Here is a 25,637-nt window from a genome sequence, read left to right as displayed (position 1 = left end):
TTTGGCGGAAAAATAACATTTTTACGGTTTTGGCAGGAAAATAGCATTTTTACGGTTTTGGCGGAAAAAGTTTTTTCGCGATTTTTGGCGGGAAAACGATTTTTGGCGGGAAAAGTTTATTCGCGATTTTTGGCGGGAAAAGTTTTTGGCGGGAAAAGTTTTTTTCGCGATGTTGGCGGGAAAAGCATTTTTGCGGTTTCAGAGGGAAATTACATTTTTCCGGTTTTGGCGGGAAAATACATTTTTCCGTTTTTGGCGGGAAAATACATTTTTCCGGTTTTGGCTGGAAAATGCGTTTTTCCGGTTTTGGCAAGAAAAATTGTTTTCCCGGTTTTGGCGGGAAAATGTGTTTTTCCGGTTTTGGCGGAAAAATTCAGTTTTCCGGTTTTGGTGGGAAACGTGTGTTTTCCGGTTTTGGCGGGAAACGTGTGTTTTCCGGTTTTGGCGGGAAACGAGTGTTTTCCAGTTTTGGCGGGAAAATGCGTTTTCCGATTTTGGCGGGAAAATACAGTTTTCCAGTTTTGGCGGGAAAAGTGTGTTTTCTAGTTTTGGCGGGAAAATGTGTTTTCCGGTTTTGGCGGGAAAATGTGTTTTCCGGTTTTGACGGGGAAATGCGGTTTTCCGGTTTTGGCAGGAAAATTTCGTTTTACGGTTTTGGCGGGAAAATTCTGTTTTTCGGTTTTGGCGGGAAAATTCCTGTTTTCCGGTTTTGGCGGGAAACTTTTGTTTTCCGGTTTTAGCGGGAAATTGTGTTTTCCGGTTTTGGCGGGAAAACTACGTTTCCGGTTTTGGCGGAAAATTCCTGTTTTTCGGTTTTGGCGGGGAAATTACGTTTTCCGGTTTTAGCAAGAAAATTGCTTTTTGCGGTTTTGGCAGAAAAATGCTTTTTGGAGTTTTGGCGGGAATATGCGTTTTTTGGGGGTTTTGACAGAAAAATTCATTTTTCGGTTTGGTCGAAAAGTGCGGTTTTACTGGTTTGGCTGAAAATGTGTTTTTATGGAAATGTACGTTTTACATTTTTTTTTGCGGCAAAACGCATCTTGCGGTTTTGGCAGGAAATTGTCTTTTTCAGTTTTTGCGAGAAAATGCATTTTTTGGTTATAGCGGAAAAATGTATATGCAAAAAATTAGAATCTACGGTTTGAAAATAATATTTTGATTTTAAAAAGGTTTTTTTTGTCATTTATCATATTAAACTGAACTAGATCCATCTGCATCCAGATGCACCTTCAAGACTCACCTTCATTTGGGTGAGAAATGTGAGAATTTGAGATGAGTTTTTAAAAATTCAGCTGGGTGATTCATCTGGATGTAGCATTATAATGCACAAAACGAACATCAATTTGTATCTTCACCCAGATGGATCACCTGGGTGAGCAAATGAACAGGACCTGTCTATGTTCATTTTCTTAATGATGTTCTGTACTTTTATCTGTTTCAGTGAATGGTTACACTGATACTCTCAGTTTCAGTTATAGGTCTGAAGCCAGCGGAATGTCTAGGTTCCATCTGAAAACTTTTTATTTTTTCAGTATTTGGGTTGAAACTAGGCCGACCTTGGAAACTAAACTACATGAGAGGAGGTTTTTCAGAAGCTCGGAGTGGAGCAAAGAAGTATGTTTCAACGAGAGAATTAAAACTTGCATGATGCAGTTGAGGTTGTGCCTATAGGCTATAGGTAGAAGATCATTAGAGAAGGTCTTTAAGATTCAGAGATCATTAGAGAAGGTCTTTAAGATTCAGAATATGTATGATGCATAGCACAACGTAGAGGTGAATACCACTATTTTGTGTGTAATGAGGTTAAAGGTGTGTTGGAACATGGAAGCGTTTTCTTACCTTACTTTTGCACACAGTTCTGAGCTTATTCTCTTGTTTTTGGTCAATTTTTGTTCTTTACTACTTGAACTTGTTATATTTATATGTTCTTTTCTGCGCAATAAATAAAATGTTTTGATGTTTTCTTTTTGTTAATTGGTTTTGCTAACGAGAAATTTAAAGTTCAGTACACTTAGCTAGATTATTATAGAGTATGATTTTTTATTCTTTAATCATTTAAAAACAGTCACACATGATGCAAAAAAAAGTTTTTTGATGAATAAATTTAACATCCATTCGAAAAAAAGAAGTTCAGATTTTTGTATAAGCTTATGTAAGTTAGTAGCTTTACACTATTGGGTTTATTTTAATAAAATAAAATAAAATGTGACATTAGAAATTTATTTTTAATTGCACATAATGTATTTAATACTTGTTTAAAAATATAGATATTTTATTATCACATCTAAAACATCCAACTGTCATGTAACATAATAATAATATATTACACATTATTAGAATGGAATTTTACAGAGGCTCTCCTTAAAAAATGGAATTTGATCTACATTGGGTTAAATTAATGCGAGGATGTATATCATCAGCTCAATATAGGATACTTATTAATGGCCAGCCAAGAGGCCTTATAACCCCTCAACGGGGATTATGTCAAGGGGACCCCTTATCTCCCTACTTATTTATTCTATGTACAGAAGCCTTAATAACAAATATAAAAAAGGCGGAACGGAAGAAACAATTAACTGGTATGAAGGTAGCAAGGGCGTGTCCAGCAATTTCTCATCTGTTATTTGCAGATGATAGTCTTTTCTTTTGTAAGGCAAACAAGAAAGAGTGTCAAACTATTCTCAGGATACTCAAGGACTATGAGACGGTGTCAGTACAACAAATTAATTTTCAGAAATCTTCAATTCAATTTGGGCATAAGATTGAGGAAACCAGCAGTCAAGAGTTGAGAGACATTTTGGGAATTCAGAACCTAGGCGGAATGTGATCCTATTTAGGATTGCCAGAAAGTCTAGGAGGATCTGAGGTACAAGTATTTGGCTTTGTACAAGAGAGGCTAAATAATAGGGTGAATCGATGGACCTTTAGATTTTTTACCAAAGGAGGAAAAGAGGTGATTATTAAATCGCTGATCACGGTTCTACCAAATCATGTGATGTCCGTGTATCGACTACCGAAAGCTACGGTAAAGAAATTAACGAGTGCAGTAGCCCAGTTTTGGTGGGGTCCAGGAGGAAGTACACGAGGTATGCACTGGAAGTCATGGGATAAATTATGTGAACATAAGGATAATGGCGGGCTAGGATTCAAGGACCTGACTGATTTTAACACGAAAATGCTTGGAAAGAAGTTGTGGCGGCTGATCGAGAAGCCAAACACCCTTTTCTCTCGAATTTTTAAAGGACGGTATTACAGGAATGCTTCACCCCTAGAACCGATTCGCTCATATTCTCCGTCTTATGGCTGGAGGAACATTACTTCTGCTAGATCTCTGGTTTGTAAAGGACTAATCAAAAGGGTTGGAACAGGGTCATCTATATCAGTATGGAATGATCCTTGGATCTCATCCACTCGCCCGAGACCAGCTAACAAAAACTTTCATAACAGTTACCCGGACCTCACAGTGGATTCTCTCATTAACCAAGAATCCCGAACATGGAATTTACAAGCAATTAGAACTTTGGTGGAGCCAGACGATGCAAAAATGATTGAAAGTATTCCTTTGAGTAGGAATCAGATGGAAGATAGGAATGAATGGCATTTCACCAATAATGGGAAGTATACAGTACAATCAGGATATCAAGTAGAAAGGATTTATCCTGATAAAGAAAAACCACCATAATTTTATGGACCTAATGTGGATGTACTCAAAGCTTTCTGCTGGAAGGTAAAGTGCCCTCCAAAGTTAAGGCATTTCTTATGGCAGCTATTGACGGGTTGTATAGCGGTAACAAAAAATCTAAAAGAGAGAGGAATACAAGGAAATACATGTTGTACACGGTGTGGTGATCCGGAGGAAACAGTGAATCATGTGTTTTGTGAATGTCCCCCAGCACGTCAAGTATGGGCACTATCGAAGATTCCATCGAATCCAAACATTTTTCCTATTGGCTCTCTTTTTGCTAATATGGATCATTTGTTTTGGAGAGTTAACCCAAAAATGGAAGATCATCAGTTTGCATGGATATTATGGTACATTTGGAAAGGGCGGAATAACAAAGTTTTTAGTAATCTTGATATTGATCTGAAGGAAACGTTTAACTTAGCAGAATTGGAATCAACATTGTGGGCTGAAGCACAGGTCACCACTAACCCCAGGGTGGCACATGAAGTATAGATCAAACCTAATATAAGGTCTACAGGAAGATGGTGTTTCACAGACGGTTCTTGGAAAGATATGGACTTATTTTTAGGGCAGGGCTGGTTGAGCACATTACCGGGGTTTGGTGGTTTGTTAGGAGCAAGGAATGTAAGGGCAAGTCTCTCACCCCTCCATGCGGAGTTTGAGGCTTTAATTTGGGCAATGGAATGCATGAAAAATTTAAGACAGTTTCGGGTTACGTTTGCAACAGATTGTTCTCAGCTGGTGAAGATGGTTTCAGAACCAGAGGAATGACCATCATTCGAAAGCTACCTCGAAGACATTAAACTCCTGCGAAGAAGCTTCGTCAACTCAGATATCGTTCATGTACCCAGGATGGAAAACAAAATGGCAGATCGCTTGGCACGCAATGCTAGGAAACAACCGTCTTTTGTCGTACACATGGATGCAGAGTTGCCTAATTGGTTTACAGAGTCTATATGAGTCTGGGAATGTTTGCTGTCAAAAAAAAAAAAATTACTAAAAGGGCACTATATTTTTTCTTTATACTGCTATCTAGTTTCCAAACAGTTCTCATTTATACTGTTATTCATGTTTAATATAGATTTTTGATTTTATAATTAGTACAAAGTTAATGTTGGTTAACTAATAAATCAGAATATGCACTATTATTATTATGGTAATATAAATAATTTTTTGATTTATTGTTAAGTTAATATAATTAATGAAATTGTTAAATTAAGTGAAATATGAAAATATAATTAATGTAATTATATTAACGAAATTACTAAAAGGGCACAATACTTTTTCTTTATATTGTTATCTATGTTTTCAAACGGTTCTCATTTATATTGTTATTCATGTTTCGAAACAAAACCAAAAGGTACTTAAGTTTTAATAATATAGATGATTTTCACAATTTGAGATCTTTTGATGACCGACTCAATATAACAAATATTTGTCTGGTTTCTAAACTGGTAAGACCAAGTCACCGATTAGTTTATGTAATGTTGAGTATATAAGGTTATTTTAAAGGTCATGTATCAAAGGCTTAAAGTATTACTTCCAAAATTATTGGAAATTCAGTCTTCGTTTGTGTTGAGACGTCTAATTTTAGATAATATCCTAATAGTTCATGAGATGTTTCATGGACTGCATACAAATAACTCATGTAAAGAATTTTTTACTAATCAAGACTGATAAGATGATCGGGTGAAATGGACTTTTAGACAAAAGCATCTTATAAAGAAAACACTTTCACCAGTTTAGGTTTTTTAGATGATGAAATGTATCACATCGATAAAATATAAAATTTTAATCAATAGACAATCAAAAGTACATATTATAACAAAGAGGGTTCGAGAGAAGGGGACCGTGTTGCCATCCTATTTATTTATCTTTTGCACGAAAAATCTTATTGCAAATATTCATTAAAACGTGAAAAATATTTAACAAGTCTTAAAATAGCTAGAAAAAAAATCTACGATGTCTAACATATTATTCATAGGTGATATTTTATTTTTTGTAAAGCAAATAAAGGGGAATGTAAAGTCACTTAAAAGGTTTCAATGGTTATGAGAATACGTCGGGACAACAAATAAACTTCTCAAAATCTTCTTTACAATTTGGACATAAGTCTCGGAGGCTACACGGGTAGAACTGCAACATTTACTTGGGATGACTATTATGATTGGGGAAATGGTAAACTGTTTAAGTATTTCATAAATTTTTGGTGGGTCAAAGACACAAATTTTTGGTTTTTCAATGAAAGAATCAATAATAAAGTAAATAGTTGTACGATTTGTTTTCTTACAAAAAGAGAAAATGAATTAATTATAAAATCAGTAGCATCAGCTATGTCAACGCATGTTATGTCATGCATTTGGTTAGCAAAACAATGACCAAAAAACTAATGAGTGCAATAGAACACTTTTGGTGGAATAGTGATGTGACGAAAAACATGTGATGTGTTTTGCATGTTAGTCAATTGAAAAAGTAACCTACACGCAAATTTCTTGCGACAGTTCGAATACTTCATCTGGTGCTAAGAATACATCTATAGAAGTCTACTCTAAGAACACTTCTCTGTAAGACTTCTTTAGAGAAGCAAATATCTCTAAACTTTTGTCAATTGTAAAACTAACATATTTATCAGAAAATACTTCTTTAAAAATCTTCTTTAATATTATCGAGAATTTAAAAAAAAAACAAAAGTAAGCCAATATTTACAAACGAAAGTTCTCAAAAAGTCTGCTAGTAGAGTAGAGTTCTTAAGAAGTATTCCTTCATAAATTTGCAATTACAAAAATAACCTAAATGGAAGTCCTTTATGTAATGTTTAGTAAACTTTTATTTTCTCCAAATTTAAAATTATTTCTTTACAAATTTCTTGTGAATTTATGTGTATTAGTAAATATTGGGGTTTTTGGATGAAATCCATAATTAGTAATAATTATGACCTTACAAACATTTATGTTTATTATGTTTATAGCTTCTCTGAACTTATTTTTTCAAGATGATGTTTATGTTTGTTAATGTGTTTTAGTGTTATTTTTTTTCAGATAATGTTTCAGTTATCTGTAGTCTACGGAGAATAGTTGGTGAAAGATAATTATTGGGATTTTGTGGTTGATAATGTCAAAGGATTGAGAATGTTCTTATTGAGTGATGGTTCTACGCATGTCGAACTTGTTGAAATGACCCAAAAAGATTATAACTGAATACATAGTTTGCGGAGTTATTTTATATTGTTGTGTTACGAAGACATGATGAACTTCTATTTATCTATATCTAGAGTTATGAACTTATTCTATGTTTGCTATGTTTTGAAACTTATATTATTGTGTTATCAACTTATTGTTATGTTGAACTTGTGTCTATTATTATACTATTGTAAGCCTCTTTTGTAAGTTACACACCATAATCTTAATATAAGATCTACAATGAAAACAATAGTTTATGATTAGAAGAAATTGAATGAATAAATAAAGCATTAGACAAATATTTTAATAGATTGGAGACAAAGTGGATATATTATTTATGATATTATATAAACTATCAAAACATGAGTCTCATAACTCTAAGAGAGAACTAAAATTTTAATGAAATTTGAATGTAAATTGGAAGACTTCTAGAGAAGTCTTATTAAACAAATGTTTCTATAATCAATTTGATCCCCAATTAGATCTGGGGCAAACGCCGACGAAAAGATCACTTGGATTTAGTAAAAAATCGCTTAGATTTACTCATAATGTTTTATTCCTTACCTCTAAAATCCTATTTTGATCGGATCAAAAATGATTTCTATTTCTATATAGGATAGAGTTTCTATACAGAATTAAGAATATAGGATTTGATTTCTTTCTATTATTTGATTTGTTTATATTTATATATACATAATAATAATATGTAGATACTCTCATTATTAAGGTTCTTTAAATAAAATCTTGATTTCCCCTTGAATTGTATGTTTATAACAATATGGACATAATTTTCTCAATTCCAATCGACTAGGAGTGTTATGCTGATTCTTTTGAGTAATATATCTGGAAATTCCAGCCGATTCTTTCTTAATATCATCGAACACAACTGGTGCATTCCTAAATAATTGTTACTCGAACATCTTTACCTTTGGCCATGAAACCTCCTTTGGATTTATGATTCACCCCCAATCTTCTATTTTATCTAGAAGTCTTCTAGTTCGTGGTCGAAATTCATTTTAAATTAAAATTTCCCGATTAAATTTTATTTTTCCTCTTAATTTGCTTGAAGTCTATCAAAAGGTTTTCCCGGAAGTCTGCTCAAGAATTCTGTCGAGAAGTCTCTGAGTAGAAACTCTATATTAATACTTGATAAATTAATAAATATTATAAATTAAGAAATATATCCCGTCCCAATTTAAGACATAAATCGATAAAATAATAAGATAAGAATATTTATAAAAATCTTAGGTAAACATATGGCTCCATTAAAATTATAAATTAATAATTGCATACATAAAAATTTACGAAACTTTTTATTGTGTATCTTTCTTAAAAATGGATTTCATCTCCTATTTTATTTTAGTTTTATCGAGTTATATTTAAAAGTAAATTATATTATATGATATGTATCATCATACAAAAAATATATAAATAATCAAATAAAATGGTAAAAATTCAAATCTTTAAACTTTAATTAATATATACTATTATGAATGAAATATTCTTTTCATTTTTCTACACTAATTGTTTTAAAAAAAATTATAAATCTAACAAAGGACTCTTAAATTAATAACTCTATAAACTAATAAATTTTTGTAGTACCAACATTAATAATTTATGGAATATTTACTTTATATAGTGTTCAGATTGTTGTAAAAAAATAGTGTTCAGATCTAAAAAACTTGCATATTTTTCTTTACTACTAGTGGCAACAAAAGTTTTCGTAGTTCAAAAGTGGGAAGGTTAACCATTCCACTCATTTCATTCATTCAGTGTATGTGGTGAGGCTCGATCCACAATCTCTCGTGCCATCAGAATAATCCTTCAACAAAATGTTTAAAATGATTTCAACCAAATAAAATTTTCAAAAAAAACTAAAAATTTAAGCTTAAATAAGAAGAAAAAAACTACAATAAGCTATATATATATATATATATATATATATATATATATATATATTTATTTATTTATTTATTTATTTATATATTAGTTTGAATCTAACATAAAAATTATATTATTTCAGAATATAATTTCTATAACTAAAATAATAACAAAAAATATATAATCACAATAAGTTTTAATTTATATTCTTGTTTGGTTTTAACACACATATGAAATGAATATACCAAAATTTTAATGATCTATATCTTGCTTTTTAGAAAGAAAACCATGAAAAATACAATTTTAAGCTACAATGATAAAATAATAATCACATTAAGTTGAATCTATAATTTTATTTAGATTTAGCACACCAAACAAAAAAAACAATTATTAGTGAAAAATAAAAACTTACCAGTTTTGGCAGTTTGCATAGCAGACTTCTCCGGCGGACTTCTCGAGAAGTCTTCTAGCGAAGTCTTCTAATGCACTCTGAAATCTGATATTGTCCTCATATCTAAAAAAAACTGCATATCCAAAAACGTTAAAATGGCTTCAAAACGGAGAAAAAAAATTCAAAAATGCATATTTTCAATTTACAGATCTACCTTTAAAGGAGAAAAAGATGAAAAACATGAAATGAAAAACCTGCAAAAACAAGATAAATTAGTGAGAAAGATATGAAAAAAATAGTTGAGAAATTGATATAAAATTTGGTGTCTTTAAGCACAAAGAGATTAGAAACATGTTGAAAAGTTTTAGAGTGAAAATATTACATTTTGTTGCAGTCATTCGAGAGTAATAGAGAAAACGTGTAAATCTTATTTATATAAGGAGACAAAAAATCCAATTAGGTCAAATATTTTTGGTTTAGAAGACTTTTTGGGAAGTGTTCTAACATATCATGCACTAAAAGACTTCTTGGAAAATCTTCTAAACCTTAAATTTATTATTCGTTCCAGAAGACAAAAGTATTCTAATGCATCATATGTTAGTAGACTTTCCAATAGATCTTCTAAATCCTAAAAGCAAATAACTAACTAAATAGCAAAATCACTTTATTGAACATAAGCTAAATTTATAAAGTTTTTAATATATACAAAACTAAACACATATATGTCAAATTTACATTATTTTAAAATCTTAAGATTTTAAAATATGACCCTCAAATACAAATAATATTACAACATATATTACCAAACCCTAAACCGAGTACCATCATGACTTACAACATATATTCACTCACCTGTGTTGAAAACAATTCAATTTTGGTAAATCTAAATTTACATAATTTAAAATTGTTTATATTTAAATTATTTCAACTTATTTTTCATAAAAATATTTTTTATAAATTTTATATATTATTTTTAAAATTAAATACATGGGTTCACTAACCGGAGAAGACTTCACAAGGTTATATTTGTAAAAGTAATTATATGTTTTTGGTTGGTCATATGAAAATGGTTGTAACTTTATTACTCTCACCGTTTCGATTTAATTGTCATTGTAGGGAAAAGTTTTTGTTTCAAAATAAGTCTCGTTTTAGAGTTTCAATAAAAAAATTATTGATAAGAATCTCCGCTTTATTTTTCTATTGGTTTAAATATGGTTAATGGTGTTTTTAGTTTGGAAATATACAAAATCATATGTTTTCTTAATCTGTGTGCATAAACTCGGAACGACAATTAAAATAAAACGGAGGGAGCACCATTTTAGATTACTTTTGTATTTTATTGAATTTAGGATATGGTTTTGCATTTAAAATCAAATTTTAGGTCATTTCGTGCAAATCCCACATGAAGTATTTAGTTGAGTAGTTTACTAATAGCAGTATAAAAAGGTTTCTTATTGTTTTTAGGCTTACATACCACAGATATAGTTCCCTATTCTTTTGAAAATGTTTCTTTTTGATTGGTCAATAAATTTAAAATCTCATCGGAAAAAATGAATTGTGGCTCAAGTTAATTTTAGTAAAAAAAAATTGATTATATTAACATATTTTATACTTTATATTTAAAGTTAAAATTTTTATTTAAAATAGCGGTTGATTGATTGAATGTTAATTCATCCAAAAACATAATACACAACAAAATCTTTTAAATGAAATATATAGTATTAAAATAAGATAATATATAATCAATATAATAAATAATTATGGTAAATGCGTTTAGTAAATAAGAAATTAATTATATATATAATAAACCAGTGTACAGAAATCTTATTCAAAAAGTAATCAAAATAAAATTAAAAAAATCACCAATTATATTCTGTAACTAACAAAAATATATATTTTAAACATAATTAGTTTGATTGATAACGTTTTTGGATAATTTTTTAATACATATGTATATTTTTAATTAGTAACTATCATAATTATATTGTTATTCTATCTAAGTAATTTTTTTAATACTGGGTAACACATTACATCATCATATAATCTCTAACTCTATTACATATGATGGTCAACTACTTGCAACATATGTTAAAAATTTGATTATATTCATAAATTTAATTGTTTCATTTTTAATTATCTAAATCAATAAGTTTTCTAAATGTATATGAGAAAATAAATACTAATGGATTCAAAACAATTACATAGGAGAGGAAAATATTAATAATTTATTTATGGACTTTAAAAGATAATTTCGAATAATTTTATTTTACATACTTTATAAAAAGTAGAAAAAAGAGTAAAAATGTAAGACAACTATATTAAATAGAAATGAATACTTCTTATTAAATAGATAAGCATCTGATATTTAACAAGAACAACAAAAACAAATATTACAGATTGAAGATAAGTACTATTTCAATTATGCTAAATATTTTTAGACATACATTAAAACTTAAGATATTATTTTATTGTTTTTCACTAGCTCACTTTAACTCTAGTATTATTATTAAGTCTTTATATGTTTGTTTAAGTCTTTATATATTTTTATCTATAGTGATATGTATTATTATAATTAATTTATTTTATGTATTATTATTTTTATAGTAAATTTTTATGATTTAATTTATTAATCACATACGGCAGTCATAAACTGTATAACGACACTGATTATGTATAGGTCGCCAATACAAGGCAGTCAGAGCATCTCCAACCTCACTCCATAATTTACTGTAAAATGGAGTGGGAAATGAAGTGATGAACAAACAAAAAACTCATTACTCCATTTATGGAGTAGAGTTGGAGATGCTCTCATAAACAGTTGTGTGCATACAAGACAATTAATCACATATAGGTCGCCATGTTAGTGTGAGCCTACATAAGACTCTTCGTTTGTCTAGGTTAGACTCTGATACCACCTGTAATGTTCTAATTGTCCACAGTTAATGCATTTCAGACTTGTTCACTCGGCCAGTGGATTCTATTATGTCTCATGTACGGTGCGTTAATTTTTTGAAGGCTCAAAATATTTGTGTATTGATCTTGTAATCACCAAATGATTTTTTTTTGTGTGTTTTGGTTTCACTCACATAGTATTGTGAATCGATAGATCATCTATTCTTTGACTATTCAAGATCAAACATGCTTTAAAAAAAATTGAAAAGAAATTAGCTATAAATATATATGCATTTTAATAATATAGATAGCACAATCAATTTGTATTACCTTTCAACATATACTACCATAATAAGATCTTCTTAAACAAAAGAAGAAACGTGGTCACGGAAACAGATAGTTTTCTTGCATTTCTAGTTATAAAAACCAACGACAATACAATAACATCTCTAAAATACAAAAATACTCTTGTTTTGGGCATTTTATTTTCCATGTATTTGTAATCGGGCAGTTTTAATATCAAGTATTGCTTGCACAATATTATTGTCCAAGTAGAGGTTGACTGCAAAAAATTAAGAATAAAATAGTCAACTATTAACTAGTTAACGGAAAACTAACAATTTATGTCGATTTTAACTGTTGACTATTTTAATTATAATTTTGTGCAATGATTAGTTGAGAAATAAATATGTGCATATAATACTTTAGTATTTAATTTGTCGATTGCAAATAATTGAGAAATTAAAAACACCAGTCATTTTTTAAAAAAAATCATAATTTAAAAGATACTTAAGTTAGATATAACCAATAAACGAATATTTACTTTTAGAAAGAGTTTTTGAGTTTTTTATGTATAAACAATACAAATACTTATAGTTTTATCGTATAGTTGACGTGCTTCATCTTTATAAAACCTATGGATAATTTCGTATTTCTTGGAAAATTATATGATGCACATTGGATCTCTACTTTAAACAATAAAATGTAATTATCTCTATTTTAGAAAATCATATAACATCGATACAATTCAAATGTATTTCTTTTATATGCTTTTGTAAAAACTCAAAAATCCTTTTCCTGGATTAAATATCTCGTATATTGGTTAAACTTGAGAACCTTTTTAATTATAAATTATTTTAAAAAATCATCTAGAGTGATTTTATAAATATCAAGTACATCAACAATACGATGTAACTATAATTATCTTTTATTGTTTTATATATATAATTGTAAGAACTCAACCATTTCTTCTAAAAAGTAAATATCTCGTATATTGGTTTTGTTTAAGTTAATAATATTTTTAAATGGATTTATGTTCCTGACTTTAAATTTAATAAGAAACATAACAAAAAAAGTAAGCGTGGACAATTCGGTTTAGGTCGGGTTTGGTTTGGGTTTGGTTCGGTTCGGTTTATTTGGGTCTAAAAAACCTTAAAACAAAGTCAACCCAAAATATTTTGGTTTGGTTTATGTTTGGTTTGGTTTTAATTCGGTCTGGTTTGTGTTCGCTTCGGTTTAATATAATTTTTTGTGTTTGTTCAGTTCAGTTGAGTTGTTTTTTTAGTTTTATTCTAGTTCAGTTACAAAATATAATTTATAAAAAACATAAACAAATCATCATTCGACACTAAAGCATTATTTTTTCATATTTAAATGTAAAGCCAAACATCACAATAAAATCTAGAAGACTAACCCAATAATTTTATATTATTATTTTTAAACCTAATATAAAATATCATAGGTATTTTTTTTGGTTTTGATGCTAATGTATAAGATTCATATTCTTTTATTTTATTTTAGTTGTATTTATTCTATTCATTTATAAGTAAAATTTATAAAATTCTGTTTACCTGTTTAGATTAAATGGTTAAATATATTAAATTTTAATATTATTAAATATTTAATTAATCTAGTTAAAAATACTTTGATTTTTCAGTTTGGTTCGGTTAAAACCAAACCAAACCATTTGGATTGATAAAATCATGAACCAAATGGTTTGGACATATACTTTGGTTTGGTTTGGTTCCTTTTTTTTTTGCCCATGCTTACAAAAATGTGAGTGTTTGTTCCTCAAGTATTTTCAGTTGGCATATTAAATACTTAAGTTATATCCGCATATTTATTCCTTAACTAATCATTGAGTGCGCAAAATTATGATTAGAATAATTAATCGTTAAAATTTGACGAGAATAACCGATTAATGGTTGACTATTTTATTTTCAATTTTGTGCAGTTAATTATTAGTTGATGAATAATTTTGTGCAAGCAATACTTAAGTATTAAAACTGCGGGTTCTAAATATTTAGGGAATATTATGCTCATTTTCCCCCTTGTTTTCTTGTTTAATAATTTTTTTTCCTTTTTAAATTGTGAATACATGATGAATCTTTGAGTAGTCTATAGATCCAACGAGAATGCTAAGTTTACCACACACACAAAAAAAGCAAAAAAAAATCTTATCTTAAAAATCATAAAAACAATGGTCACCTCACATAATGGTATGACTCTTTAACAAAATACAATGCTTATCACGCCGGCGGGTCCATGCTGCAGCATAGCCGGATTACTCCTTTCCCGGCGCATTTCTCGGCAGTTTTCTCAAATAACCGAATTACCATCACGCACAAACTCGAATACCCGTAACACCATTTCAACCGTTCCTGCGACATCGAGAGCTTCGAAGCCATTACGGTGCGGTGCTCGGAGAAGGGTGAGAGACGACGGAGAAGATGAAGATGAAACGTACGGCTACAACGAGGAGATAGCGATGCTGGAGACTTATAGCCAAACGTGTAGAGACGAAGCGCTTATCGTGACGGCCATTGTTGACGGTGAAGAGGTGGAAGTTCTGATCTTCAAAGGATTTTCGTCGTGTCTGAGCGGAGACACGGCGGTGGACCCGGCGAGGAGTGTGTTGCCGGAGAGAGCAGTGATTACGAAGATAGATAGAGTGAGAGGTCCTTTCGATCCTTCACAGATTCATTACATTCAGAAAGGACTCTCTTTTCAAGCTTTCAAGGAGACTATGGTCAAGTAATGTTCTAGAAGATATATATACACTGTATATCAAGAGAGTGTTATATGGTCAATGAATGTTGCCTTTTGATTAGTAGAGAGAAGAATGCTAATTTAAGTGAATTGATCCAGAGTTTTATATATATATATTAGTGTTGGTTTATTTAAACTTTCAATACAGTTGCTGGAGATTATGGTTTTTATTACCTATCTCAAACTGCATACCACCACTTTATAACCAATAATACCTCTTTACACTATCATATTTATCTGACCAAACGAAATTACGAGTCCGTAACTCCGTATTGAATTTCATGTGCTTTAAATTTAAAATTGATTCGAGTAAATTGCCAAAATTCTTTATATATTACTACTCTTGATCACCTAAATTTTCAATGTGGTATCTCAACTTCTACTCAAAGAATTTAATACTTCACACCTCTTTTACTGAACTAATTTTAAGATTTGCAACAATCATCTAAGTTCTCTTTGACAGACAATGAGAAACCAAACTACGTTAAGTTTAAACTCTAAAGGCTTGAAACCATGAACATTCTTTTTTTTTTTTTTTTTTTGCTAAGACCATGAACATTATTTGCTTACAAGATTGTGGTGAGAGTCTGTTATGGTCAATAAATGTTGCGTTTGAATTCATAAAGAGAAGAATGCTAATGAGAAGATTTTAGGATTTGTAACAATCGTATAAGTTCTGCGTTGACCAGAAAAAGTAAGAGCTAGTTGTGAGAAACCAAACTACTTACCACTATGTTAAGTTCATAGTCTAATGTTTGAAGTTTCTTCAACCTAAAACATTACTTCAACCCAAACATGTTAAATGCGTAGTTTGTTTAGTGTCCAATTTATGTATAAAATCTATAAGAAAAATGGACAGAGGTAAAGAGAGAAATAAAACAAGTCACACACGAAGCTTAAAAGGGTAGTTACAAACACACACACAGGCTAACTCTTTTCTGTACTATACTATAAGTAAAACAACTCTTTTCTGTACTATACTATAAGTAAAACAATAAACATCACCAACACAAAGAAGATTAGCAATCTTACTATGTTAGAGAAGCACACAAACTTTCTCAATTGCTTTTCTACATTTGTGTGCTTTTGTTTTTAATAATCATCCTTCAATATATTAATCACTGATTGAGATTGAAATTTAGCTCGTGGAATCAAACTTTCTTTCTGGTTACTTCTTTCGATTACTGCGTGCTCCTTGTCATCCCCATTCGTCCTGACCCCCTGCTAAACACCAATTATGCGATTAAAACATTTACTTATAAGTTAAAAACTAATATAACCACTTGGTCATTTAAGTACCTTCCTGACAGCAAATGTGCAGTAGTTGTTGAAGATCCCCTTGAGTTAGTAGTAGTAGTAGAGAGACGTCTCGTTCTACTATCTGGTCCTTTATTATCCACACGCATGGCTGAAACTTCTTTCTCCATTGCAGCTACTTCTCTTCTCATCTTCTTTGCCTCTACCTCCATCGCCTTTGTTAGTGTCTCAACCTTCTTGGCCAACATCTACGCAAACATTTTTTGTCACCAATCAGAGATTATAAACAGAATCAAAAACACATTCCTGGAAAAGGTAAAAAACTAAACTGACCTCAATAGCTTCGTCCTTATCTCTTATGCTTTGATCTTTATCATGAGCAGCTTTTCTTAAAGTTATCACCTCCTTCTGAAGCAAATCATGTAACACTCCCGGGACACTATCATTATTCGTTCCTCCTGCAGGCTTCTCTGACTCTTCTTGTTTTGTTGAGTTAGGTAAGTCGCCTTCGCTGGTTCCTTCAGAAGATTGGTTCAGTGGAAACTTCGAGCTTCGTTCGTTTGTTAGCAGTTTGCTCCTATCTAAAGATCTGCTGCCTCCGTCGAATGATTTGGATGTTCCTCTAGCATGCTTCAGCACTGTACTTGCACTAGAACTCAAAGATCTGAACTGGGAACTCGGTGTTCTCTTGGAGAAGAATCCATTTGAGGTCAGTTTTGGTATGACATCGGCTCCGCCAAGTGATTGTCTTCGTGAAGGCCCGTTGCTGATACTTCTTCCTCCAGGTGTCGTTCTGTTGCCACCGCTTGGAGGCCCTCTTAAACTCTCTTCTAAGACCTTAAGCCGCAGTTGAAATTTCTCCTGCAAAAAACAAAAGAGCCAATTCTAACTAAAGCCATGATATGAAAGGATATAAAGAAGACTTAAAGATTCTAATACCTTCAGCTGAGCTTCTGATTTTGCAGCTCGGTCAGCTATGGCAAGTTTGTCACGTAGCTGTTGCATTTCTCCCTGATAATTAGTTATAACGGTTGAAGTTAAAATGAATCAGACGATTTGAAGAAGCAAAGAGAAGCCAAACAAAGATAAGTGACCTGCAGAAATCTCCGTTCTTCGAGCCATTGCTTCACAGGCATCACTTTGTCGCTACCATCTTTCCACTCATTTGCCACTACAGTTGCAACCCTGCTTGCGCTTACCTTTGCACGGGCCAGCTCCCGGTCAAGGACTCTCCTCTCTTCCTGAGGTAAACAACAGTGGCCACAGTTATGGTCAGCACATGAGTTGAATATAATAAGAACCAATGAAGACAATACGCTACTGAGGCACTGTAAAGGTAAAATGTGATTACATTCATTTCTTGGAATTTCCTCTGGTAATCTCGCACTGCATTTGCAGCTGCGCCACCAGCAAGAACAGCTTCTTCTAGCTCTCGCACAGTCTGTGTAAACTTTTCAACTTCTGCAACCTTTTGTCTGTGCATTCTGTCCAGAATCCTGTTCTCTTCCTAGTATAAACAATCGGTAAACAAGGGATGCTCAGAAAAAAACCTAAGGAAGGAAATGAAATCCAAAGTTCCGCCTAATAAAGCAATACCTGACAAATTTCAATCTGTTTCATTAACTCTTGGTTCTTGTTCTGGAGATCATCAACCATTGAAGCCTTGGCAAGAGCAGTCTCGACAGTTCTTTCGGCATCCAGCAAAGCTGCTTCCTTTGATTTAGTTAGACGGTCCAATGCTCTGTTATCGTCTTGAACTTTAGCAATCTACAAATGAAGAATGCAAATCCAACTTTTTTTAACAGGTTCCAAGACTCAATAAGCAGAAGAGATATGTTTGGTTAGAAAGAAAGTAAAAATACTTCATGTCTCGCCAACTTGAGTTCAGCCTCTAGAGGGGCAAGAATGGCTTCAATAGGAGGCATATCATCATCCTTCTGAGCAGCATGAACCCTTCGAAGAGTGGCTTCTGCAGCAAATTGAGCTGCCATGGACGCCCTTTTTTCTTCATTAATTTTCTTGATTTCAAGATTCTATAACAGGAAATGATTTTTCATCAAATACAGATCCAAAAGAAATAGCAAAATGAAATGCAACCGAGGAAACATTGCAAGCATACTTTACTCTGGACAAGGTTCTCAGCCAGTTTGAGCTTCTCCGACATCTTTCCCAACTCTTCGGTAAGCTTTAGCAATAAAATTTCGAAGTAGAACGTCAGCGTATACAAAGATGGAAAGGAACAATTTATTTAAGTAATACAATAGATAGACTACATATACATGTGACTTTCACTGGCACTATATCACACAGCATTTCAAAAAACTAGCTACAAACAATAGTGAGAGGCTGAGGCCATCTCCAACCCAAACCTATATTTTCCTCTAAAATAGAGTAACTCTATTATAGAGTAACTTTTGCTCCAATGGTTGACTCTGTAATAGAGTTACTCTATTATAGAGGGGGATATAGGGATGTCATCTTTTTACTCTAAAAATAGAGTAACGTTTTCTTTTCTGGAGAAACAAGAACTCAAGAATATGTATATTCTTCATCGAACGACTGGTGAAGGCATGTCTACAAAGGAACGGTAACAGAAAAGTACTAAGACCACATATGGGAAAGCTAAGCCAGATTTAGAAACCAACCCCAAAAACTTATTGATTTCAACAATCTGTTCTGGCTCACAAAGAACACGAACGCAACTTGAGCAGAAAATACTAGCCGAAGGATACTTACTAGTTTTAAGTAAATCCTAAAATTTTCACATGGTTAAAACCTCTTCCTGACCATTAATATGATCCAAACAAATCAAAAGGAACCCAATATGTCAAGCTATATTCACCTCAATGTGAAATAACTAAGTCGAATCAAAGCACAATCCAAACAACCTTAAAGAACAATAGAACATAGTGAAAAATAAAAGGGAAAGAAGAGAAGAGCTCCAGATAACTCTGACTAACAAGACTTGTTCATCAATTTCGAGTTAAAAAAAAGGGAAAGAAAGTAAATGCATTACAACTAACGAAAACACTATGGTAACTAACCTCTTCGACAGCCTTCTCTCTTTGGCGTTCAGACAACCTCAAGGCCTTGATCTCAGCTTGGGATTCAGACAACTCCCGATCTTTATCTGCACACACCAAAGTCAAATGTTTCAAACCCCCAACAAAATGACACGCATGCACGTAAGTACAGGGTGAAAACACAATGTTACAAAATCAAAATTAAAAAAAAAAAAATGTCAACGGAAACTTGAATCAACCAATAAGAATAAAGAGATGGTCGAGTATCGTCGTTATTGTACCTCTGACTTCATTCTCGAGCCTGCTGAGCTCGACTCTCACCGGATCTGAGCCATGGAGTAAAGTAATGAACTCGTCTTCAGAACTCGGCTTCACTGACCTCCGTCCTTTACTTCCTCCTCCTTCACGGACAGACGATGACTTCGTCAATGACGGCCGCTGCGGCGAAGAATTCCTCCGAGAACTCCCGAACTCACTCGCCGTCGGACGGCCATTGCTAACCTCAAACGCATATCCTCTTTCCTCCATCGTTTCCCCCCAAATCTAAAACCCTAATTTCAAATTTCAAACAATCAAATCAAGATCTCAAATTCCACCACTGAAATTCAGCTAGACCGCCACGATAGATAGAAACTAAACACACATTCTCGTTTAATCGAGCAGAAATCGAAGAAAAACAAAAAAAAAATGCAGAAAGACCTGAGAATCGTTGAGGAGAATCAAGGAGACTCCTCGTAGTCCAAAAGGGTTAGGGTTTGAATTTTAATTTTTGTTTGTTGCAAAATATAGCTTATAGATGCAGGAATGGGAGAAATGGTGGAAGTTTGTTGTTTATAAGCTTTAGGAAAGAAGAAGGATTTTAGAGAGGTTTATGGCTAAATGTTTGTTTTTATTTAATGTTGTAAATAATTAAAGTGTTAGCTAATAGAAGACACATGATTGCGTCATATATATATAGTACAAAATTACGTTTAATTAATTCAGGGTTGCCAAATTGGGATTTATTACTAATTACCATTCATTTAATTTTATAAGAGGTCTGTAATTGAAAAAAAAAAAAAAAAGAGGTCTGTAAAAAAATTTCTTTTTTTTTATTAAACTACTTTCGGATTTTTTATAGTGGCAAAGTGATATAACTTTTATTAACAACAGTGGGAAAAGTGATAGTTTATATTTCATTAAACAAAATTTTCCAACATGGTTTTTTATTTAACAAAATGAGTATTTTCTGTTGGGAAAATTTGATATTTGTGTCACTAAATAAATTTGTGTTATTCACAATAATCATTTTTAAACTATCAATTTACTAAAGTAAAAACTCTATAAATTAATAATGTTAGAATTATAATATTTTATTAATTTATAGAGTTATTAATTTACAAAATAAAAATAAAAATAGTGGATTTTATCATATATATCAATTAAATTTTAGATATTTGATTTTCATACCTTTTACTATGTTAGTTGGTTAGTATGAAATATGTTTCAAAGAAAAGAAAAGAAATATTTTTCATAGAATTTAAATATAATTTTAAATATGCCTTTACTATATCTTTTCCAAATATATTGAAGTGTTAAAAATAGAAGTCAACTCTTGTGAATAAAAAGCAAACAATTTTTTTTGCACTTATATAAGCTATAAATAATATAACTATTAATGAGATCATTTATTTATATAGAAATTTATTTTAAAAAATATTATCTTATCGATTTTTGTCATATTTTGGAATTGTTTCAATTCAAAATTGATGAAATTTATTATATTTTTCATTGATTTTTGTCATATTTTGAATCGATTCAATTCAAAATTGATGAAATTTTTTAATTTATTATATTTATTAATTTACCAAAGTATTGATTTATAGAACTTCTACTGTCTATAAGTCGTATGTATGCTTCCTTTGTTGATAGTCTAAAGGATCATGGACCATGTTAATTTTATTTGGAAGTGGAGAATCAATATAGGCTATAGCCATTGACAAGTATATATTGATCCGGCCATTCTTTAGATTTTCATTATCAACCATCCAATCTGTCCTCACGTGTAGCGATAGAAACACTACAAATCACGTCCTCCAATACTCGAAAATCTTATTAGATTTTTCTCTCGAAAAGTCACTGTTCTCTTCACACGGTTTTGTAGTTATATGTGTATGTTCACAAGTCACAAGTCTTACTTCATACGTTACATAATGTAACAAAATATTCAAATTGTTAATTTTGGTAAGGGGACATTCGATTCTAATTTGATGGTTTGAGCGATTTTATATTAAAAACTGGGGCTGCTTCTTACCATTTATCAGTAAGCAATCAACGTATGTTACCTAACGAATTTAATACAGGTTTGCAGGCCAATCATATGTATTTCCTTATAAATTATAATTTATGTTTGGCGCAAATAATTTCACTCTTAAGATGAAGGAAACATTGTTTCAAAACGGTGTCTTTAGAACCGAACCACCTCAACATAAACAAATTAACCAACACCGAAGAAACCAAACCAAACAACAGAAAGCTAATACATATATTAGTTCATATCTATATCCAAAATATCCAAACCAAAAAGCAAATGAGCATTGAATCAAAATTTAACCTAAAATTATTAGTTAAATTTAAAAGAAATCAAATATATATGTATAAATATAATTTATAACAATATTCAAAATATTTAAAGAAATTGAATTACACCAACTATTTAAAATAATATAAATTACCTGATATTTTATTTGAATCATACAAACTATTTATTATCCAAATTATCTGAAACAGGGCCGTCTAATCGCACGTGCATGTGGAGCGGTCGAACAGGGTTCGAATATAAAAATAAAAATTTTAAAGAAATTTTCAACAATATATACATAAATTATAGTCTAAAACTTCAAAATTTAAATACAGTACTGACTAATTTAGAGTTTATAATTTATAAAAAAACCTTAAACATATATAAATAGAACTATTAATTTCTAAAGCTATTTTATTATGCTTTAAATATATCGTTAATATTTTTGAACAGGGTATAAAAAATAATTGAGACGCCCCTGATCTGAATTACATTCCCTCTTTTCGAAAAGATACATATCTTTTAGAATTTTCATACACATTAATAAAACATATAAATTTTAGTTATAAATGCATTGTTTTTCACTGACAAAAAATGCATTTTTGTGATTAACTATTTTTTATAACTTTTAGCCAATAAACATAATTAATTTTCTAAAATTTTATAATTTACAATTATTATTTAATAAAAATGTAAAGAACGTATCTTTTATAAACAAATAATTTTCTAAAACATGGATATTTTTTTTGTAACAGAGGAGTATGCTTTTGACAAAAATGATGAATGCGTATTTCAAATCCGGGTGCATGAAGGCTGTCTTTTAAGTGAAAGCTAATGATGTTATGTACACTGCTTATTGACGCTTTGTGCAGAGGAGTTTCAGAAACTCTTTAGCAAACTTTCAGAGGCTGTACTTGTTCCAGATATGCTCATGTACACTTCTTGGATAGCTGATTTGTATAAGCAAAGGGAATTTGGTTGATGCGTTTAAGTTAAAAACCAAAATGGTTCAACAGGGTCTCGAGCTCGACTTGTTAACCTACACTACATTGATTTACAGGTTAGCTAGCAAGGTTTTGACTGATGGTGGAGGCTAGACAAGTTTTCGATGAAATGCTGAGAAGAGAGATAAGTCCTGATGCAGCTGTTTTTGATCTCTTGATTAGAGCTTTATGAAAAGGAGGGGAATATGACCGCTGCTTCAGGTTTGTGTCTCAATATGCAAACTAAAAGGCTCAAATCAGTTGTAAGTGATGAGGAATGCAGTAAAAAATGTGACAACGAAGTGAGATGTACTTGAACTTAGAGATGATATGTATAATGTGATCTCTTGCAATTAAAAAGGGATACCTTTAACAATAGATACATGATTTTTCATTTTATATATACAAGAGTTTTAACTGATGAAATGGAACTTATGTCTCTGTTTTATTAGAGTCCGTCTTCAAGATTGGTCAGTGGTTCCTTTAAGGATGTTATGTTTGCAGAGAGGGCACGTTGCTCTCATCTTTAGCCATTTAACTATACAATTGGCATGGAAATGGTGGTTGCAAGGAAGAGTATGAAGCTCTGCTCCATCTTCATAAGAGCTCAGACATATACAACAGTCCTGCAGGAAAGAAATCAAAGTAAACAAACATCTTTCAAACTTTATAAAACATAACAAATTCTTATCATAACAGATTGGTTTTACCGCATCCTCAGCAAGTAATGTTCTTTCAGTTGCCAAGCTTAAACCATCAGTCGGAACGGGAACCATTTTACCAGCTCCGGTAATGCTCTTCTCGTTGCTATGAAAAGCCTGAAACTTGTACATCGGAAGAACTCCTAGCTCCGCCTCTGATACCCCTTCCTGTATATAAACCCGCAAAGCTGTAATCTTTAAAGACCACAAAGATGGACATTTTCAAGAGACTATTCATGCTCATACCGTTCCTGCAACGGCATAAAGAAGGGCGATGATGCAGGGGAGGCAGCAGCAGAGAGCTATCCCAACAAGGCAAGCCAAAAGAACACAGAAAATGGCGAAGAACACATCAATCGCCAGTAACATCACCGACAACCTGCGAAAAAAACCCAACAAGATATTAAAAGAAAAACAAATAATGTGTAGTGTTTTAACAATGTGACCAAAAACTGTATTATTACCAGTAAAGGTTAGGAGCTTCTCCTAAAAGCCTATCTCCACCTTGAACTACCCAATAGAATCCAAGTATCCACCATATGAATGATATCACAGTGTTTATCGACTCACATCTTTTCGCAAAACTGATCACAACAACACATTCATCATAAACCGACAAGAACAGACTAAATCATCATAAAGACCAAACCTGTATGTTGTTGAACTATCACCATCTTCTTCATGATCATACTCACTGTTGTAACCTAGACCGTCACCGGACTCCAAATCTCTAGCTCTACGCCTCGTGTTTCTCCTCCAGTACTCGGACCAAACCAACGCCACGTGGATCAAACACTGTAACCCGTACCCGCAGATCCACACCCTGATCGGCTCGTTCGGTCTTTCTTCGATTGTGCCGACGAGCATAACCGCCGAGGCGATTACCAGAGCGGCGTTCCAGAGTATGTCGGCGGCGACGACGGGCTTCGAGTAGCCCCAGTCGATGCGTCTCTCCTCGAAGGCACGCGCCGCCGTCTCTCTCACGAGCATCGACGGCGCGCGGTGGCCGGTGATCCGGCCCAAGAGAACGGCGAGAGCTGTAGGCCTGGCGGCTGATGAAGAAGAGGAGGAGCCGTCCTGACGCGGGCGGAGAAGTGGGGCGTGTTGATCACGCGCCGCTGTGGGATCTGAAGGGGAAGACGACGACATCGGTTTATTCTTCTCGGGAGTTTTTTTTTTTTTGTTTCTTTTAAACCGACGAAGAGAATTGATTACTGGTTTCACTTTCTCTCTCTCTCTTTAGAAAACGCTAAGCCATGTCGGGCCGGTCATTTTAAAATTGATCTAAACTAATTAACTAGAGTTAACTTGATTAAGTAAACGACGATAATTATAATAATTAATTTACGATTAGACTGACAGAGTCAAAAATATTAGTTATCATTCAAATTATCCTTTGACCTTTGGATGTTTCCACGTTTGTTAGCTATTAACTGGCGCAAAGGTAGTAAAGGTGGTCATTTTTGTTGGTCATGCCGACCCAAAACTCATATTCAAACATTTTTTGTTTTGTTTTGCATAGTCAAAACTAGGGCTGTTGGTCTGTTGCAAAAAAAGCTCGACTATTGTTTTGACCTAATGGCGGATGAGAGCGTTTCAAGTGAGAGTCGAAGAGCTATTCCTTGGTTATTGTGGGCAATATGGAAGAACATGAATGCGATCATCTTCGCTAACACAAGAGACTCTGTGAGGAGACAAGTTCTATTTGCAATGGAGGAAGCTAAACTATGGAAAGGGCTTAACAGGGCTCGTAACTCACCTTTGAACTGTCCTTCTGCTCTGGTCCTGGCCAGGAGTTGGTCTCCTCCACTGCAATCTCAGGTGAAATGTAACATACATGCGAACTGGCGTAATAATAAGCTGCATTGTGGTGGCTCTTGGATTACAAGAGATTACCAAGGAAGATCTCAACCATCATGCACGAGAAGCTTTTACCTCTTCTCCGGACAGATTCACGGTAGAGCCAAGAGTTTTGTTATGGGCTTTACAGAGTTTGAGAAACCTACATGTTCAAAAAGTGGTAATTGGCTCTTACTT

General features: G+C 32.4%; 3 protein-coding genes across 8 annotated transcripts; 1 reads left to right on the top strand and 2 right to left on the bottom strand.

Moving 5' to 3' along the window:
• The first annotated feature begins 14,325 nt into the window (after window positions 1–14,325).
• On the top strand, window positions 14,326–15,206 carry BNAC07G21120D. Its single transcript, XM_013849658.3, has one exon. It carries the CDS (start codon window positions 14,550–14,552, stop codon window positions 15,063–15,065), a length of 516 nt encoding a protein of 171 aa, XP_013705112.2. The 5' UTR covers window positions 14,326–14,549; the 3' UTR covers window positions 15,066–15,206.
• Window positions 15,207–15,942: 736 nt separating this feature from the next.
• On the bottom strand, window positions 15,943–20,282 carry LOC106411250 (microtubule-associated protein 70-3). 6 transcript variants are annotated; one of them, XR_007326643.1, is made up of 13 exons: window positions 20,056–20,282; window positions 19,638–19,907; window positions 19,378–19,463; window positions 18,453–18,518; window positions 18,196–18,366; window positions 17,930–18,100; window positions 17,685–17,840; window positions 17,428–17,574; window positions 17,273–17,344; window positions 16,667–17,194; window positions 16,376–16,581; window positions 16,058–16,300; window positions 15,943–16,024 (listed from the first exon to the last, which is right to left on the bottom strand). XR_007326643.1 is itself a non-coding variant. In XM_013851971.3 (12 exons), exons 2-12 carry the CDS (start codon window positions 19,882–19,884, stop codon window positions 16,258–16,260), a joined length of 1,893 nt encoding a protein of 630 aa, XP_013707425.2. In that variant the 5' UTR covers window positions 19,885–19,907; window positions 20,056–20,282; the 3' UTR covers window positions 15,943–16,257. The 6 variants fall into 6 exon arrangements, 4 of the variants coding, with proteins under 4 accessions (XP_013707425.2, XP_013707427.2, XP_013707426.2 ...); XR_007326644.1 differs by having other exon boundaries at window positions 16,058–16,297; XM_013851971.3 differs by having other exon boundaries at window positions 15,943–16,300.
• Window positions 20,283–23,189: 2,907 nt separating this feature from the next.
• On the bottom strand, window positions 23,190–24,856 carry LOC106407166 (E3 ubiquitin protein ligase RIE1). The gene is made up of 5 exons (XM_013847966.3): window positions 24,250–24,856; window positions 24,065–24,184; window positions 23,847–23,979; window positions 23,610–23,768; window positions 23,190–23,525 (listed from the first exon to the last, which is right to left on the bottom strand). The coding sequence occupies exons 1-5, from the start codon at window positions 24,747–24,749 to the stop codon at window positions 23,361–23,363; spliced, it is 1,077 nt and encodes a 358-aa protein (XP_013703420.2). The 5' UTR covers window positions 24,750–24,856; the 3' UTR covers window positions 23,190–23,360.
• Window positions 24,857–25,637: the final 781 nt, after the last annotated feature.

The sequence above is a fragment of the Brassica napus genome, chromosome C7, assembly GCF_020379485.1.
Source record: "Brassica napus cultivar Da-Ae chromosome C7, Da-Ae, whole genome shotgun sequence".
NCBI lineage: Eukaryota > Viridiplantae > Streptophyta > Magnoliopsida > Brassicales > Brassicaceae > Brassica > Brassica napus.
This window is presented reverse-complemented; position numbering and strand designations above follow the sequence as displayed.

What these genes read in the sequence shown, in the direction of transcription:
- LOC106411250 (XM_013851971.3), bottom strand. Translation starts at nt 19,884, where the DNA reads ATGGAGGAAAGAGGATATGCGTTTGAGGTTAGCAATGGCCGTCCGACG. An exon ending in TCAAGTTGGCGAGACATGAA is followed by an intron (nt 18,101 to 18,195) that starts GTATTTTTACTT and finishes CTTCATTTGTAG; the next exon opens with ATTGCTAAAGTTCAAGACGA. An exon ending in AAGAACGGAGATTTCTGCAG is followed by an intron (nt 17,345 to 17,427) that starts GTCACTTATCTT and finishes ACTAATTATCAG; the next exon opens with GGAGAAATGCAACAGCTACG.
- LOC106407166 (XM_013847966.3), bottom strand. Translation starts at nt 24,749, where the DNA reads ATGTCGTCGTCTTCCCCTTCAGATCCCACAGCGGCGCGTGATCAACAC. An exon ending in GATAGTTCAACAACATACAG is followed by an intron (nt 24,185 to 24,249) that starts GTTTGGTCTTTA and finishes TGTTGTGATCAG; the next exon opens with TTTTGCGAAAAGATGTGAGT. An exon ending in GAAGCTCCTAACCTTTACTG is followed by an intron (nt 23,980 to 24,064) that starts GTAATAATACAG and finishes TTTTTTTCGCAG; the next exon opens with GTTGTCGGTGATGTTACTGG.
- BNAC07G21120D (XM_013849658.3), top strand. Translation starts at nt 14,550, where the DNA reads ATGCTTATCACGCCGGCGGGTCCATGCTGCAGCATAGCCGGATTACTC.